At 46.4% G+C, this 15,483-nt stretch overlaps 2 protein-coding genes across 6 annotated transcripts in view; one reads left to right on the top strand and one right to left on the bottom strand.

Moving 5' to 3' along the window:
- KLHL13 (kelch like family member 13) overlaps nucleotides 1-15,483 on the top strand; it is a 1,461,558-nt gene that overhangs the window by 1,178,045 nt on the left and 268,030 nt on the right. The gene's annotated exons all lie outside the window — the stretch shown is intronic.
- Nucleotides 1-15,483, bottom strand: part of DOCK11 (dedicator of cytokinesis 11) — a 153,663-nt gene that overhangs the window by 43,886 nt on the left and 94,294 nt on the right. For all 5 annotated transcript variants that reach the window (XM_083595334.1, XM_083595335.1, XM_083595336.1 and 2 more), the window contains exons 23-31: nucleotides 14,777-14,866; nucleotides 14,155-14,273; nucleotides 13,716-13,785; nucleotides 13,257-13,382; nucleotides 12,577-12,648; nucleotides 11,798-11,944; nucleotides 5,428-5,511; nucleotides 5,211-5,322; nucleotides 1,593-1,771 (exon numbers count right to left, since the gene is read on the bottom strand). In XM_083595334.1, coding sequence (XP_083451460.1) covers nucleotides 1,593-1,771; nucleotides 5,211-5,322; nucleotides 5,428-5,511; nucleotides 11,798-11,944; nucleotides 12,577-12,648; nucleotides 13,257-13,382; nucleotides 13,716-13,785; nucleotides 14,155-14,273; nucleotides 14,777-14,866 — 999 coding nt within the window. The remainder of the gene's footprint in view (nucleotides 1-1,592; nucleotides 1,772-5,210; nucleotides 5,323-5,427; nucleotides 5,512-11,797; nucleotides 11,945-12,576; nucleotides 12,649-13,256; nucleotides 13,383-13,715; nucleotides 13,786-14,154; nucleotides 14,274-14,776; nucleotides 14,867-15,483) is intronic.

Consider the following 15,483-nt stretch of genomic DNA (forward strand, 5'->3'; position numbering starts at 1 on the left):
CAATTCTAGTCAATTCCACAAGGATTGTAAAGAGGCTTCTCCTGGCTTAGCACCTTCAAGCGGGCAGGGGGGCGGCACTGATCACCTCATACTGCATAACATCAGGTGATTCAAACTTCAAAAGAGAAATCTGTTTTTCCTTTGCAGACCTGGCCTGAGTTTAAGCTGGGACTGCAAAGAAATGATTTTTTTTTTTTTGCAGTTGTGGTTGAACTGAAAATTCCTGCCAAAAGTAGGACCCCACTTGGTGCTGAATTTAAATTCAGGGCTGACCACATGCCCCACTTTGTAAAGAAATAAGCAGGGGTTGACTTTGGGCTCTCAAATTTCAGTGGCACTCTGTGTGATGCTAAAATTCAGTGCCCACCAGTCTCTTACACCCCTGTAGGGGGGCACCCAGCCCAACCACACTGGTTGTGCTACCCCAAAACTGCCTGGGAGTTCCTGAGTAGAGCTGATTTTCAGTCAGGGTTGCAGTTGGGGACAAACTTTAATTCAGTGCTGACCCCAAGTCCATTTTCACCAGGGACTCACTGCTCAACTGGGCATCTGAGCCATGGGGGACCATTAACAGTGACTCCCCCAAAAGCCTCAGGCAGGGATATTATGAATCAAGCAGTCCTTGAAGCATCCTGGACCCAGACTGTCAAGGCCTTGTAAATTAATAAAAGAACCTTAAGCCTGGTCTGGTAGCTAGGGGTAACTTTTGAGTACAGGAGTTATGCTCTGGTGACAGGCGGCCTCCATCAGACCTTGTTTTTCCCCAGCGATGGAACCTGGGACACCTAGAGCAGGAGTCGGCAACCTAAGACCCGTTGGCCGGGGGTCACTTAACCGGCCCATGAGCCGCCCCTGAACCGAGTTGCCCACTCAGCAAGTCCCCGTGCGCTGTGCTAAACTGTGGTGCAGGGACTCACTTCCACGACGTCGGAAATCACATCTGCGTGGATGCAGATGTCAGAAATCACGCATGTGCGTGATCTGGCCCACAGAGGGATCTCTGCTGCAATGAACTGGCCCAGGCAAGGTAAACCTTGCTGACCCCTGACCTAGAGGCAGGGACAGTGGATATGATGCCTGATAGTGGAAGCCAGGCCAGGTCTCTGCCTTCCAAGAAAACTCCTTCTTTCCTCTTCCCTTCTCACAAATGCGACCAAGAACCTGGTTATGCACTAAAATGGGTTCAGAGGCAGCTTCTGCAGTGGACAAAATAGAGCTGGCTTCACCAGGCATGGGGATCCTTTTTTGGCCCTAGGATCACATTCCCTTCCTGGAAACCTTCCAAGGGCCACATGCTAGGAGTGGGCAGAAACCAAAAGCCAAAGTGGGCACAGCCACAGAGGCAAATGTTTCCTTTGTGCCAGTGGCTAGTTTCTAAACACACACGCTCACACACCCCTTCATTCAGGCAAGCAAGAGACATAATCGTAGCCCATGGACACTTCCCAGCCTGGCAAAAAAAATCAAGGAGCATGAGAAGCAGCACCAGTGAGGAGTGTAGCCTGGAGAGAGTTTTGAGGGCTGGAGAGAGAAGCCTTGAGGGCCTGAGTTTTCCCACCACTGGAATACACCATCACTCAATATCACGATACCTTATGCTGATATCTGTTGTCAAAAGCATGCTTTATCAGAAGGCTCTTCAAGATGCTGATGGCCATGGATCTGATGTCGTAGTTGTCATGCAGAGCCATAGACGTCTCTCTCAGGAGCAAGCCCACTAAGTAGTGGTGGCGGCAATATTCATCAGACAAGCTGTATTCAAGGTTTGCATCTGCCGTGGAAATGAAAAACAAGGGCCATGTTTCACTTTCTGTGACTGCAGTGCATTAAGGGCTTGGGTGGCAGCGATGGCAATGCAGCCTCTCAAGGCAACGGGCTGAGCTGCCATGTGGGTCACACAGGGGAATAAGGCAAGCAGGAGGGACTCTGGCTGTTGTTGGCTAGTTTGTGCGGATCTCGTTATGACAGGCAGAAAGGCCCAAGGAAAGATGAAGGGGCCTAGGAAGTTAGCAAGTCAAGTGAAGGTGAGTGGGTGATGGAGACAGCACCATGAGTTGGCATGGTAGGAACATGAGAACTTAAAAAGTTAAGAAGAGCCTGCTCAATCAGGATAATAACCCATCAAGTCCAGCATCCTATTCTCACAGTGGTCAAATGTTGTAATCCGCCCTGGGATCTTGAGTTGAAGGGCAGTAAGTAAGTAAGTAAATAAATAAATAGTAATTAACAACAACCGTGTTCTCATAGTGGCCAACCAGGTGCCCCAGTGGGAAAACCTGCAAAAAGGATTCGAGTACAAGAGCAGCTTCTGTGGTTTCCAGCAACTGGTCTTCAGAAGCATCACTGCCTCCCAGTGTGGAGGCAGAGCATAGACATCATGGCTATTAACCATCAATAGCCTTGTCTAATCCCCTTTTAATGACATCCCTGCCTCCTGTGGGAGGTCTTGAAGATCATCTGAGGAGATCCTGCTAGTTGTTTCATGACAAGTGGATTTCAGTGAATTATCTGGAAGCCGGCCTTCTTGGAGAGAGCAGCCGGCATCAGGAATGCCCTCCCTTGGGCCATTAGAAAGGCAGCAACATTAATAACCATTAAGAGTCTCTTCAGAACATGTTTATCCTAGCTTTCCTCTTTTAGTTTTATTTCTCTACTGCTCAGGTTTATTTGTGCCTGGTGGCAATGATTAGGGCTGGACGATATACTGTCCAAAACCAGTTTGAAGTCCATATTACAATATTGGTTTCACAGTACTTGACCTGGCAATATACTGTGAATCATTATGTGCGTGTGCACGTGTGCCAAACTATAGTGGGCCCTGGGGGTCCAAGCACCTGCCAAAATTTTCTTGTAGGTGCTCAGCACCCGCACTGCAGGGCCCCCAGTGCAACTTCTGGTGCCTCTCAAGACCTCGGAACCTGACTTCCAGTGCCAGAAACACCGCTACTGAGACAATGTCCCTCCCCGTCATGTTGAATCTGCCTTATGCTAAGTGCACCTAGCTCACTATTTTCTCTCTAGGGTTTGGTGCAGGGTTTCCCTCAAACCTCTGCAAGTTGCTCCCTTTAATGCTGGGGACTGAACCTGGGACCTTCTAGATTAGGGGTACGAAACCTAAGGCCCGTGGGCTGGATGCAGCCCAATCGCCTTCTCAGTCCGGCCCACGGATGGTCCAGGAATCCATGTGTTTCTACATGAGTGGAATGTGTGTTTTTATTTAAAATGCATCTCTGGGTTATTTGTGGGGCATAGAAATTCATTCATCCGCGTTCCCCCCCCCCCAAATATAGTGTGGCCCACCACATGGTCTGAGGGACGATGGACCAGCCCACAGCTGGAAAAGGTTGCTGACCCCTGTTCTAGATGCAAAGCACATGCTCTAGTAGTGGGGTACAAACCCTCCCACAACCACCAGCAGCAATTATATTGTCCTTAATGGGTTGAAAAATGTGCACTCTATTTGATGGCTTGGCCTACGTGAACTGCAGTTCAGTCCATTCCTTCTTCCTGAATACTTCTCGGTAGTGGTGCCCGCCCTGTGGAATGCCCTCCCATCAGATGTCAAAGAAATAAACAACTATATGACATTTAGAAGTCATCTGAAGGCAGCCCTGTTCAGGGAAGTTTTTAATGACTGATGTTTTAATGTATTTTTAATCTTTTGTTGGAAGCCACCCAGAGTGGGCAGGGTATAAATAATAAATTAAATAATTTATTAATTTATTAAATAAATAATTTACTAAATAAATTTATTATTATTATTATTATTATTATTATTATTATTATTATTATTATTTATAATTATCTCCTGAGCAAGAGCGAACTGGAGCATACAACCCTGTGTCTAATCCAACCTCTATGGCCAAGGCCTGAGGTCAAGGATAAAAGTTGCGTGGTGATCCATGAGCAGTTTGGATGTTTATGGCAACTCTTTTGGAACACAGAAGTTAGTCCACGAAAAGTTAATGTTGCTATCCATTCTGTGCTTTTGTTAAGAGTCACCCGACAGTGACCTAGATATGCACCCTCATAACCCTGAAATCCTGAAGCTCTACAGGGTGCCATTTACACAGAGGGGAAACTTGCTGCCCCAGATGGGCCAGCTCAGCATTATCTTGGATTCAGCAAAAGCAGAAAGCAGTTGTCAGAAACTGAGTTAGTTGGCTTAAGAATCAATCCTGCATGCTTTTAACTGAAATGCATTGGGTGCGAAAAACAAGCTGATCAGTTTAAGAAGCATTGGCTGCATGGCAGTGTTTGTCAAAAAATTTACCGGGTACAGAATGTACCAGTTGATTTGAAGTTGCAGTTGATTTGTCATGAAGCTTCCCAGCAGGGATTTCCCAAACCCAGCCCTACCCCAGACGTACCTACTGAAGTGAACCGTTCCAGAACCATGGAAAAGAAATCTAATTAATGTGTAAAAGGGAAACAAAAAGGAATCAATAATATATATAGTCAGTTTTCAATTAACACGGTACATATACCGTGCAACACAAATGGACACAGGAGGTTTTTGAAGTAAGCTGAATCCCAAAGGACCTTGAAGAAGCAACCTTAAAATGAGATCTACAGGCCTGTGGATCAGCTCAGGTGCCTCAGAGCTTTCTGGTGAAAAACAGGCAGGCAATGCCTTGTGTTTCTGTAAAGGTAGAGGACCCCTGGATGGTTAAGCCCGTCAAAGGTGACTATGGGGTTATGGCACTCATCTCGCTTTTCAGGCTGAAGGACCTGGCATTTCTCCAGACAGCTTTCCGGGTCACGTGGCCAGCATGACTGAACCGCTTCTGATGCACTGAGGACCATGCTTCTGTCCATCGCAATGAAGGAAACTTTTGCAAATGAGTTGAGTGTGCAAGTGTCTATACATTCTAAACTCTTTAGGAATGTGAGGTGCGGCAAAGGGTTTTAGTGGGTTTCAAAAGGATAGTTGGTATTAGGGTTAGTAAGACTGTGTTTTGGAGTTAATTCCATGCTTTGCTTTTGACGAAGAGGACTGTAACCCACAGATGCTCATGCTGTAATAATTGTGTTAGTCTTTTAAAGAACCACAATATTATTTTTAGTGTTTGAAGCCTTCCTGTGATGGAAGTGTTAAAATGATGTCTGCCCCCTCCCTGAGTGCTTAGGAGTTGCAGAATGCACAAAAGTTATGATGGATCAATAATAACTAAATATCAGCCTTTTAAGCCACTCAGCTGAGGACTTACCTTGGCCTCTCTGAAGTTTCGGTTTGGCAAAGGTCATTGGCAAATTTAATGGAATGTAGTGCTCGTGGTTACAGATTGTCTGCAGGAATTCAAACTTGTATTCCAGCAACAGCTAGATGCGGAGGAGGAAAAAATCAAAAACCACAAACATAGTATTAATGCACACTAATCTGTGACACTAATCATCTTCTTGCCTCCACAAGTCTGGCCATGTTACCTTTGGGTCTTTGGGGCTGAATCCAGAAATGTAGTCATTGATCAAGTTGAAAATAAATCCCCGGTCCATGAATGTCAAGCATCGCTGCAGAAGATAAAAAGAAAAGAAAAGAATGTGCTCTGTCACAGTCTGCAGAAAAATGGCTTCCAACCTATTTCACAGCACACCCTGAAAAAAGCTCCCTGGAGCATCGTGGAACTTCTGTCTGTGGGGCTTAAATCTTGGGAGTGAGGATAATGAGCTGCTAGATTCAAACAGGCGAATCTACTAGCCGCCCATAGGCCCTTTACCTGCACCCTTCAAGGACAGAGGAAGCAGGGGGCCTGGCTTTTCCTGCCCTACAGGACCACCTTTGGAAGTGGTTGGGAAGATGGCTATCCTATTGCCTCTCTGTCTTTTCTTCACCAAGCTAAACATCCCCAACTCCCTTAAAAAGTCTTCATAAGGCTTGGCTTCCAGACCCTTTATCATATTGTCGTCCTATGCAGCTTCTCAGTATCCTTTGCAAATGTTTTGTAAAGCAACACACAGTTGCTTTCTTCTGCCTGCCCTGACCGCCCCCACACTCAACATTAAGTGTTGCTGCATGACTCAAGTTCATAGAATCATAGAGTTGGAAGAGCCCACAAGGGCCATCGAGTCCAACCCCCAGCCAAGCAGGAAACACCATCAGAGCACTCCTGACATATGGTTGTCAAGCCTCTGCTTAAAGACCTCCAAAGAAGGAGACTCCACCACACTCCTTGGCAGCAAATTCCACTGTCAAACAGCTCTTACTGTCAGGAAGTTCTTCCTAATGTTTAGGTGGAATCTTCTTTCTTGTAGTTTGGATCCATTGCTCCGTGTCCGCTTCTCTGGAGCAGCAGAAAACAACCTTTCTCCCTCCTCTATGTGACATCCTTTTATATATTTGAACATGGCTATCATATCACCCCTTAACCTCCTCTTCTCCAGGCTAAACATGCCCAGCTCCCTTAGCCGTTCCTCATAAGGCATCGTTTCCAGGCCTTTGACCATTTTGGTTGCCCTCCTCTGGACACGTTCCAGTTTGTCAGTGTCCTTCTTGAACTGTGGTGCCCAGAACTGGACACAGTACTCCAGGTGAGGTCTGACCAGAGCAGAATACAGTGGCACTATTACTTCCCTTGATCTAGATGCTATACTCCTATTGATGCAGCCCAGAATTGCATTGGCTTTTTTAGCTGCCACGTCACACTGTTGGCTCATGTCAAGTTTGTGGTCAACCAAGACTCCTAGATCCTTTTCACATGTACTGCTCTCAAGCCAGGTGTCACCCATCTTGTATTTGTGCCTCTCATTTTTTTTGCCCAAGTGCAATACTTTACATTTCTCCCTGTTAAAATTCATCTTGTTTGTTTTGGCCTAGTTCTCTAATCTGTCAAGGTCGTTTTGAAGTGAGATCCTGTCCTCTGGGGTGTTAGCCACCCCTCCCAGTTTGGTGTCATCTGCAAATTTGATCAGGATGCCCTTGTGTCCATCATCCAAGTCATTGATAAAGATGTTGAATAAGACCGGGCCCAAGACAGAACCCTGTGGCACCCCACTAGTCACTCTTCTCCAGGATGAAGAGGAACCATTGATGAGCACCCTTTGGGTTCGGTCAGTCAGCCAGTTACAAATCCACTGAGTGGTAGCATAGTCAAGACCGCATTTTACCAGCTTCTTTACAAGAATATCATGGGGCACCTTGTCAAATGCCTTGCTGAAATCAAGGTAGGCTACATCCACTGCGTTCCCTTCATCTACCAGGCTTGTAATTCTGTCAAAAAACGAGATCAGGTTAGTTTGACATGACTTATTTTTCAGAAATCCATGCTGACTATTGGTGATCACAGCATTCCTTTCTAGGTGCTCACAGACTGTGCTCCAGAATCTTCCCTGGTATTGATGTCAGACTGACTGGGCGGTAATTATTTGGGTCCTCTCTTTCCCCCTTTTTGAAAATAGGGACAACATTTGCCCTCCTCCAGTCTGCCGGGACTTCGCCTGTTCTCCAGGAATTCTCAAAGATGACTGCCAGTGGTTCTGAGATCACATCTGCCAGTTCTTTTCATACTCTTGGATGCAGTTCATCTGGCCCTGGAGACTTGAATACATCTAAACTAGCCAAGTATTCTTGTACTATCTCCTTAGTTATTCTGGGCTGTGTTTCCTCTGCTGAATCATTTGCTCCAAATTCTTCAGGTCGGGCATTGTTTTCTTTATCAGAGAAGACTGAGGCAAAGAAGGCATTGAGGAGTTCAGCCCTTTCTGTGTCCCCTGTTTGCATTTCACCATCTTCTCCTCTGAGTGACCCCACTGTTTCTTTGTTCTTCCTTTTGCTACGAACATACCCATAAAAGCCTTTTTTGTTGCTTTTAACCTCTCTAGCAAGCCTGAGTTCATTCTGTGCTTTAGCTTTTCTGACTTTGTGTCTACACGTGCTGGCTATTTGTTTGAATTCCTCTTTGGTGGTTTCCCCCCTTTTCCATTTTTTGTACACATCCTTTTTTAATCTTAACTCAGTTAAAAGTTCTTTAGATAGCCACCCTGGCTTCTTTAGGCACCTTCCATGTTTCCGTCTCATTGGTATTGCCTGAAGTTGTGCTTTTACTATCTCCCTCTTAACAAGCTCCCAGCCATCATGAACTCCCTTTCCTTTTAGTATTACTGTCCATGGGATCTCACCCAGCACTTCCCTAAGTTTTATGAAGTCGGCTTTCTTAAAGTCGAGAAATTGAGTCCTAGTATGCTTGGCTGCTCCTTTCCGCTGTATAGTAAACTTCAGAAGAGCATGATCACTCGCGCCTAATGATCCTTCCACTTCTACCCCACTAACCAGGTCAACCACATTGGTTAGGACCAGATCTAAAATGGCTGTTCCTCTTGTTGCTTCTCCCACTTTCTGGACAATGAAGTTGTCTGCAAGGCCAGTGAGGAATCTGTTTGACCTTATGCTCTTGGCTGAGTTTGACATCCAACAAATATCCGGGTAATTGAAGCCTCCCATTACTACTATCTCCCTTCCTTTTGCATGCTTGGCCATCTGTTCCAGGAAGGCATCATCTATGTCCTCTGTTTGGCTTGGGGATCTATAGTAAACTCCCACAATGAGGTCACTGTTATTCTTCTCTCCCTTAATTTTGACCCAAATGCTCTCACTTTGGCTTTGAGGTTCTAAATCTTGGATCTCTTCACAGGTATACACATCCCTGACATATAACGCCACTCCTCCTCCTTTCTTGTCTGGTCTGTTTCTCTGAAATAGATTGTATCCCTCCATTATTACATTCCAATCATGGGACTTATCCCACCAGGTTTCAGTGATGCCTATTATGTTATATTTAGTTTGCTGTACCAAGAGCTCAAGCTCATCTTGTTTATTTCCCATGCTTTGTGCATTAGTGTACAGACTTTGAAGTCCATTAATCATTCCCCCGTGTCTCTTATTTAAGGATTTTTTCCTCCCACCACTAGGTCTGCATGCTGTTTGCTCCATTTGGTCTATGACATTTGGATGATCATCTTCATCAATTGATAGACTCCTACCTTCAGGAGCACTGTCTCCCTCCCCCACATTAGTCAGTTTAAAGCCCTCCTGATGAGGTTTCTGATATTTTTGGCAAAAACATTCCTCCCAACCATTGTGAGGTGCAGCCCATCGCTTGCCAGAAGTCCATCTTCAAGAAACTGCAGTCCGTGATCTAAGAATCCAAACCATTCCTGTTTACACCATTTGCGAAGCCAGCTGTTCACTTCCACTATTTTTCCCTCTCTCCCTGGGCCACGTCGTTCAACTGGGAGGACAGATGAGATGACAATTTGTGCATTTAATTGCTTCAATTTCCTGCCCAGAGCCTCGTAGTCTCTTTTGATCTTCTGGAGGCTATTGCTTGCAGTGTCATTGGTTCCCACATGAACCAAGAGGAAGGGGTATTTGTCAGTGGGTTTTATGATTCCTTGCAGTCGTTCAGTTACATCTTGGATCTTAGCCCCGGGGAGACAGCACACTTCCCGAGACATCTTGTCAGGCCCACAGATCACTGCTTCTGTTCCTCTCAGTAGGGAATCCCCTATCACCACTACACGCCTCCTCTTAGGTTTGGTCGGGATTCTTCCGTGAGCTGTCCGTTCCACGGTCGCCTGCACATTCCCTGAGGACTGACTTTGCTACTCGTCTTCATATACCTGATTGACTGTAATGAGGGAGAGATCCTCAAATGGAGTTTGCTCTTCGTCTTCCATGCTAGGGGAGAGGACCTCAAAGCGATTGTGTATTTCTAAACAATCAGAGCGAACCCTGGGCCTCCTACTTCTTTGAGTCATGTTTCTCCATATATCTGGCTCCTGTGTTGGTGAACTAGCCTCCTTCTCAGGGGAGTCCCCTGTCTCCTCCTTGGTGGAGACGGTGTGCTCTGTTGCTTCCAAGAAGAGCTCCAGCTCTCTAATTCTTTGGAGCGTAGCTACACGTTCCTCCAGTTGCTGGACTTTGTCTTCTAAGAGGGCAATCAACATGCAATTGCTGCAGGTAAAGCTGCCTGCAACCTTTGGCAAGATGGCAAACATTGCGCAGGAACCGCAGGCGACTGCAGCTGTTCCCTCACCCTCCATCTTGAGAATGTGTCGTTGGGGGTGGCTACAGCGGTCCTCCATCATAAGAAGCGTGAAGACAGGACAAATAACTCCCCGCCAAAAAAACCTCGGTCTCCCTCAACAAACGTTTGAGACTAGCTCCCCTAAATCTAAAAGATGGATCAAACTGCGCGCGCCACTGATAAGCTCCTCCCACAGCTAATCACCTGCCTGAACAGAAACCCTGCCCCCTCTGACCTTTGCACAGGGAGAGCAGCTAATCAGCCACAAAGAAACACATACACAAGAAAACCCTTTTTGCTCCTTCTTCAGCTGCTGCCCTGCAAGTTCTAGTATAATGAGAGAGGAAATTTTCACCCTATCTGTAGGTCCAACAATGTCCATAATCAGAGCTGTAGCTAGGCGATCTTATGCCCCTGGCAGAACCGTCCAGATTGCGCCCCCTAGCCACAGACAAATTGGCTCTTCTTTCTGCCTCTCCTCCAACACCCCCCCTGCACCCACTCAATTCACCCTCATTTAAAAACTTTCTTATGAGGCAATAATCGATAATCGATATGGAGATATTTTTAGCCAATTTTGGCCGCCCCCCCCCCCGCATTGCCTGAACCCCTGGCGGGGGCCCACCTCACCACCCCCTCACTACAGCCCTGGCCATAATTTAATACACATCTGTCACACATACCCTGGCTATTAAGGAAAGGCTACACTGTGGAACTCTAAACAAGCTACTGCTTCAGCAGTTATTCCATTCAGATATGTGAGATCTAGAGGATCCACCCCTTCCTGGGCCTTCAGCTGGGCCCAGGAGGTTATTACATGTGCTTCCTCTCCTTCCAACTAGACTCATGTGAGGCTAGTTTTGCATGCCCTGAAGATCCTGCTTGGCACACAGTCTCTCTCGAGTCCCTGGAGTGAGTGGGTGGGTGGGTGTGGTGCTCAACAGCAAGCCAAGGACCCAGGGAACTGGTGCAGAGACCAGTTGCTGGAATGGGGGGGGGTCCTTCTGACAACTACTCGGGGGTTACTGGTGTTGTGGGCCTCTGTTACATGATCCTGCTCCCTTTGCTCCTCCTCTAAAGAGACCCCAGATTCCAAGCCTGGGCAAAGCTGATCCCTGACTCCTTCATGAATTGCTCCCCACAAACTAAAACCTCCAAGGCCTAGAGCTTCTCTCCATAAGGAACTTGTTTGAACCCTTTCATCAGTTTGGGTTGCCCTTTTTCTGCACCTTTTCCAATTCAAAAATTTCTGGTTTGTATCCAACAATAATTAGTGCAGACCCATTGAAACTAATGACCATAACTAACTCAGGCTGATTAATTTCAATGAGTTCAATGAATTCACTTGAGTAGAATTTAGTCTGCTACAACCATTTTCTTTTTTATGAGCAGGGATGCCCAAAAGCTGAACACAGTATTCCAGATTTGATTGCACCTCAGACATGGTCAAAGATTTTTTCCTTCCAGTAGCACCTTAAAGACCAACTAAGTTAGTTCTTGGTATGAGCTTTCGTGTGCATGCACACTTCTTCAGATATCTACTTCTTCGTATCTGAAGAAGTGTGCATGCACACGAAAGCTCATACCAAGAACTAACTTAGTTGGTCTTTAAGGTGCTACTGGAAGGAAAAAATTTTTTTGTTTTGACTATGGCAGACCAACACGGCTACCTATCTGTAAATGGTCAAAGATGTTATTCTTAGTTCTTGTTTTCATAGTGTGTGTGTGTGTGTGTGGATTTGAGGGGGACGGAAAGAGCAAAAGAAACTACCAACCTTCAGGAAGTTGGCCAAGCTGAAATTGACATTTCTGGACTCCTCTGTAATCTCACTGTAGCGAATGTTCACGTGAGGGATGATGGCAAGGAGCAGAGAGTGCAAGGCGTGGTTGTAGGACTCTGGGAACCGCTGGACCCTGGGGAGCTGAAGCGGCACATATAGGTTAAAACGGTAGTCCTGAAGCAGTAAGAATCCTTCAATGCTGCAGGGATACGTCTTAGCAGCTTTTGCCTTAGAAGGCATTAGAGTAACTGCTTTGCATACAGAGGGTTCCAGGCTCAACCCCCTTCCTCTTCAGGTACGGCTGCCAGTCAGTGTGGGCAATACTGAGCAAGATGGAGCCATGATCTGACTCAGTGTGCATGACACTTCCCACAGAATGACTTCCATTTAAATATACTTGGTTTTATATATATCTGTATTTATATCTATCTATCATCTATCTATCTATCTATCTATCTATCTATCTATCTATCTATCTATCATCTATCTATCTATCTATCTATCTATCATCTATCTATCTATCATCTATCTATATTAAAGTGGGAGACACCTTTCTAGTTGATCCAAAGCATTAACTGATTAATCTACCTGATTTAAAGATGAGATGCTGCAGCCCTAAAAATAATGGAACTAAAGTCGCACCTCTCCCCAATATTTCTAGTTGTCGTTTATGTTGGGAGGAAGATTTGTGATGTGGAGCCAGAGGAAGCATAATTGCACTACGTTTGCTGAGCACCTCCTGCTAGCCCTGAAGCGGCTGCTTTTGTCTTTACCTTAATCTTGTTCTCATCCAGGAGGTACATAGCCATTGACTTGGCCAGAGCTTCAAAGAAAAACCACGAATACTGGAATAAACCAGGAGAAACACAGAGATACATTCACTAAGCAAGAGCAAATCACAGTGATTCTCAGCCTGGAATAATCTGGATTGGCAATGGCCACACAATGAGTGCTGGGATGCATCTTTCATGATCAAGCCCAGCACCCTTGGCCAGACTGGCCTTAGCTTTTACACTGGCAGGATGTGCCCATTGGAGCTGGTAGGGTGGAAGGCAGGGAGGCCAATAGTAGGTGGCGCCAAAGCCAGTGAAAAGCAGAGCTAACCCATTCTGATTTTGCCATTCTCCTCCTCCACTTCCTCTCTGCACCGTGGCGGCCTTTGAGCTCTCAAATCTCAGCAGAGCCCTGTGCAATGCTAAAATTCAGTGCTCCCCCACCTCTCATGCTCCCTTCTATAGCAATGTTTTGGCACGCCTGCAGTGTGACCACACCAGTTGCGCCACCGTAAAACTGCCTCTGCTCTGCAGAGTTCTACAGTGGCAACACTAAGGGAGAGGGAGCTAACAGCCAGTGCCCCCTCAGGCTGAGGTTAGTGGGGCAATGCCCCATTCACACTAATGAACCAGCTTCCACTGAGTGGGTGCAAATAAAATCCTGCCTTGTCTTGTCTCACCTTCAGCATCTTATTGATGGCCAAGAAATCTGCCGACTGCTTCAAAATTGTTGCCATTGTGACAGCCAAGATTTCGTGTGTAGTCTTTGAGTGAGGCACAACAGGCTTCTCGGGCCGAAAGCAATACTGAAAAAGAGTGTGTGTCACACACCATCAGAGAGGGCTCTCCAGTCACAAAGGAGAGGGTGATGGGGCAGAACACACGGACCTAAGAATGGACTGCATTCCAACCAGTCCAGCCTCCTCTTCTCACAGTGGCCGCCCAGATGCCCCAATGGGAAGCCCAAAGGCAGAGCTTGAGAACAAGAGCCCTCTCTGCTCCTGTGTCTTCCAGAAACTGCCATTCAGAAGCACTACTGCTCCCAACTGTGGAGGCAGAGAGCAGTCATTGATGGTGCTCTCCTCCACAAATTTGTTTAATCCTCTTATAAGAACCTAAGAACCGCAGCCAGCACTTACCTTTATGAAAGCCCTCAAGTAATGGTCAAGGCCTTCCTCATGGCATCTGGACACAATATGGAGGAGAACCCTGAGGAAGAACAGCAAGTTTGAATGTGAGGCAGGATCCACGAAGGAGGGCCGCTTCTGCATGTTCCTTGTGGAAAAGCAGCTCCACCTACGTATTGGGTAAGTACACTCCCAAGTTCTCTCCTGGGGGAGAGGTGAGGCAGCAAGACCACCTCCATCAGCCAAGATGCCTTTTTGGCTCCTCCCACCCCCACCACAAAAATGTCCCCATCAGTTGCCAATCCACGGGGTTGCATTCGAGGGAGACGTGAAAGGCAGCAAGCCCCACCCACTGACTCTGCTGCAGACTCTAACAATGTGGGTTTCTCAAAGCTTGGGATTATGGCTTCACTGAACTATGACAAACAGTATACTATCACCAAAAACTTACATGGTACAGTTGACAGCAATTTCTTCCTCTTGTGTCCGGGTGGTGAGGACTCTAAAGAGTTGCGTAAGGACCACAGGCAGAAACTGTATCATCACTTGGATATCCATGGCATGTAGGCACTGAAACACACGCGTTTATTTTACAAGCATTTGTAAATTGTAAAATTTGTATTTTAAATCCTCTAGGCAGTATACAAAGACACAACATGAAAGCCAGTGTCATACACATAGGTTCACAACATTAATAAACCAGTAAAACTAGTATTATGAGAACAGATAAAAACAGAAATTCCGCAGTGGCAGAGTACAATAATAAGGGGCCAGGGAAAGCCTGGGCAAATGAATATAATAAAATAGATACTTTATTTTTATTTCACAAAAGTTATGTACCACTTGACAGTGAACAAACAAGCAAGCAAGCAAACAAACAAACCACAAAGCGGTATATGGAAAAAAATGAAATTGCCAGGAAAAAAGAGCTGGACTATTAAAAAAATTCAAAAATAATTAAAATCAACAATAAGCTAGAACCCAGATTGAAGCGCACATCCACATTCTGCAGGAGGGGGACCCCGTTAGTGTTGGGTGCTCATGGACGGGCCAGAGGAACCGTTCCAGCTCACCTTGAGATATTTAACAAGTTCTCCTGGGACTTCTTTGGCACCTGCTTGAATCATCTGGCAATACTGGAAGAATTTATGGAGGTGGAGATCCTGAAAGGAACAGAGAAGCTCAGTTCACAGCCTTCTCTTGTGCCTTATTCATCCCACTGATTTTCACCCAAGACCAGCAGCCTTCAGACATGGCAGATGGTTCTTGACGGAGCCTATGGGGCACACAGTGGCATCTCCCATGCCACCTCAAAGTGGCAATTGCCCAAGGGAAGGGCCGTGGCTCAGTAGTAGAGCATCCGCCTTGCATGCCAAAGGTACCGGGTTCAATCCCCAGTGACATCTCTAGGTAGGGCTGAGAATGTCCCCTGCCTGAAACTCTGAAAAGCCACTGCCAGCCAGTGTGGATGGCACAGATCTAGATGGGCGAATCTTGTGACTCAGTATAAGGGAGCTTCCTGTGTTCCTCTGCAGAGGAAGGGCCATAGTTCAATGGTAGAGCATGTGCTTTGCCTGTAGAAGGCCTCTGGGTTTAATCCCCAGTGGCTTCTCCAGGGAGGACTGGGAATGTCCCCTGCCTGAAACCCTAAGAAGCCACTGCCAGTCAGAGTAGACAGCACTGAGCTAGATAGACCAGTGACTCAGCTTCCTATGTTCCTATGCTTTGAAGGAAACATCTCAGAACATCTTGGCCAGCCAAGATGACTATGGGAAACCCA

The sequence above is a fragment of the Podarcis filfolensis genome (genome assembly GCF_964270895.1).
Source record: "Podarcis filfolensis genome assembly, chromosome: Z".
Lineage (NCBI taxonomy): Eukaryota > Metazoa > Chordata > Lepidosauria > Squamata > Lacertidae > Podarcis > Podarcis filfolensis.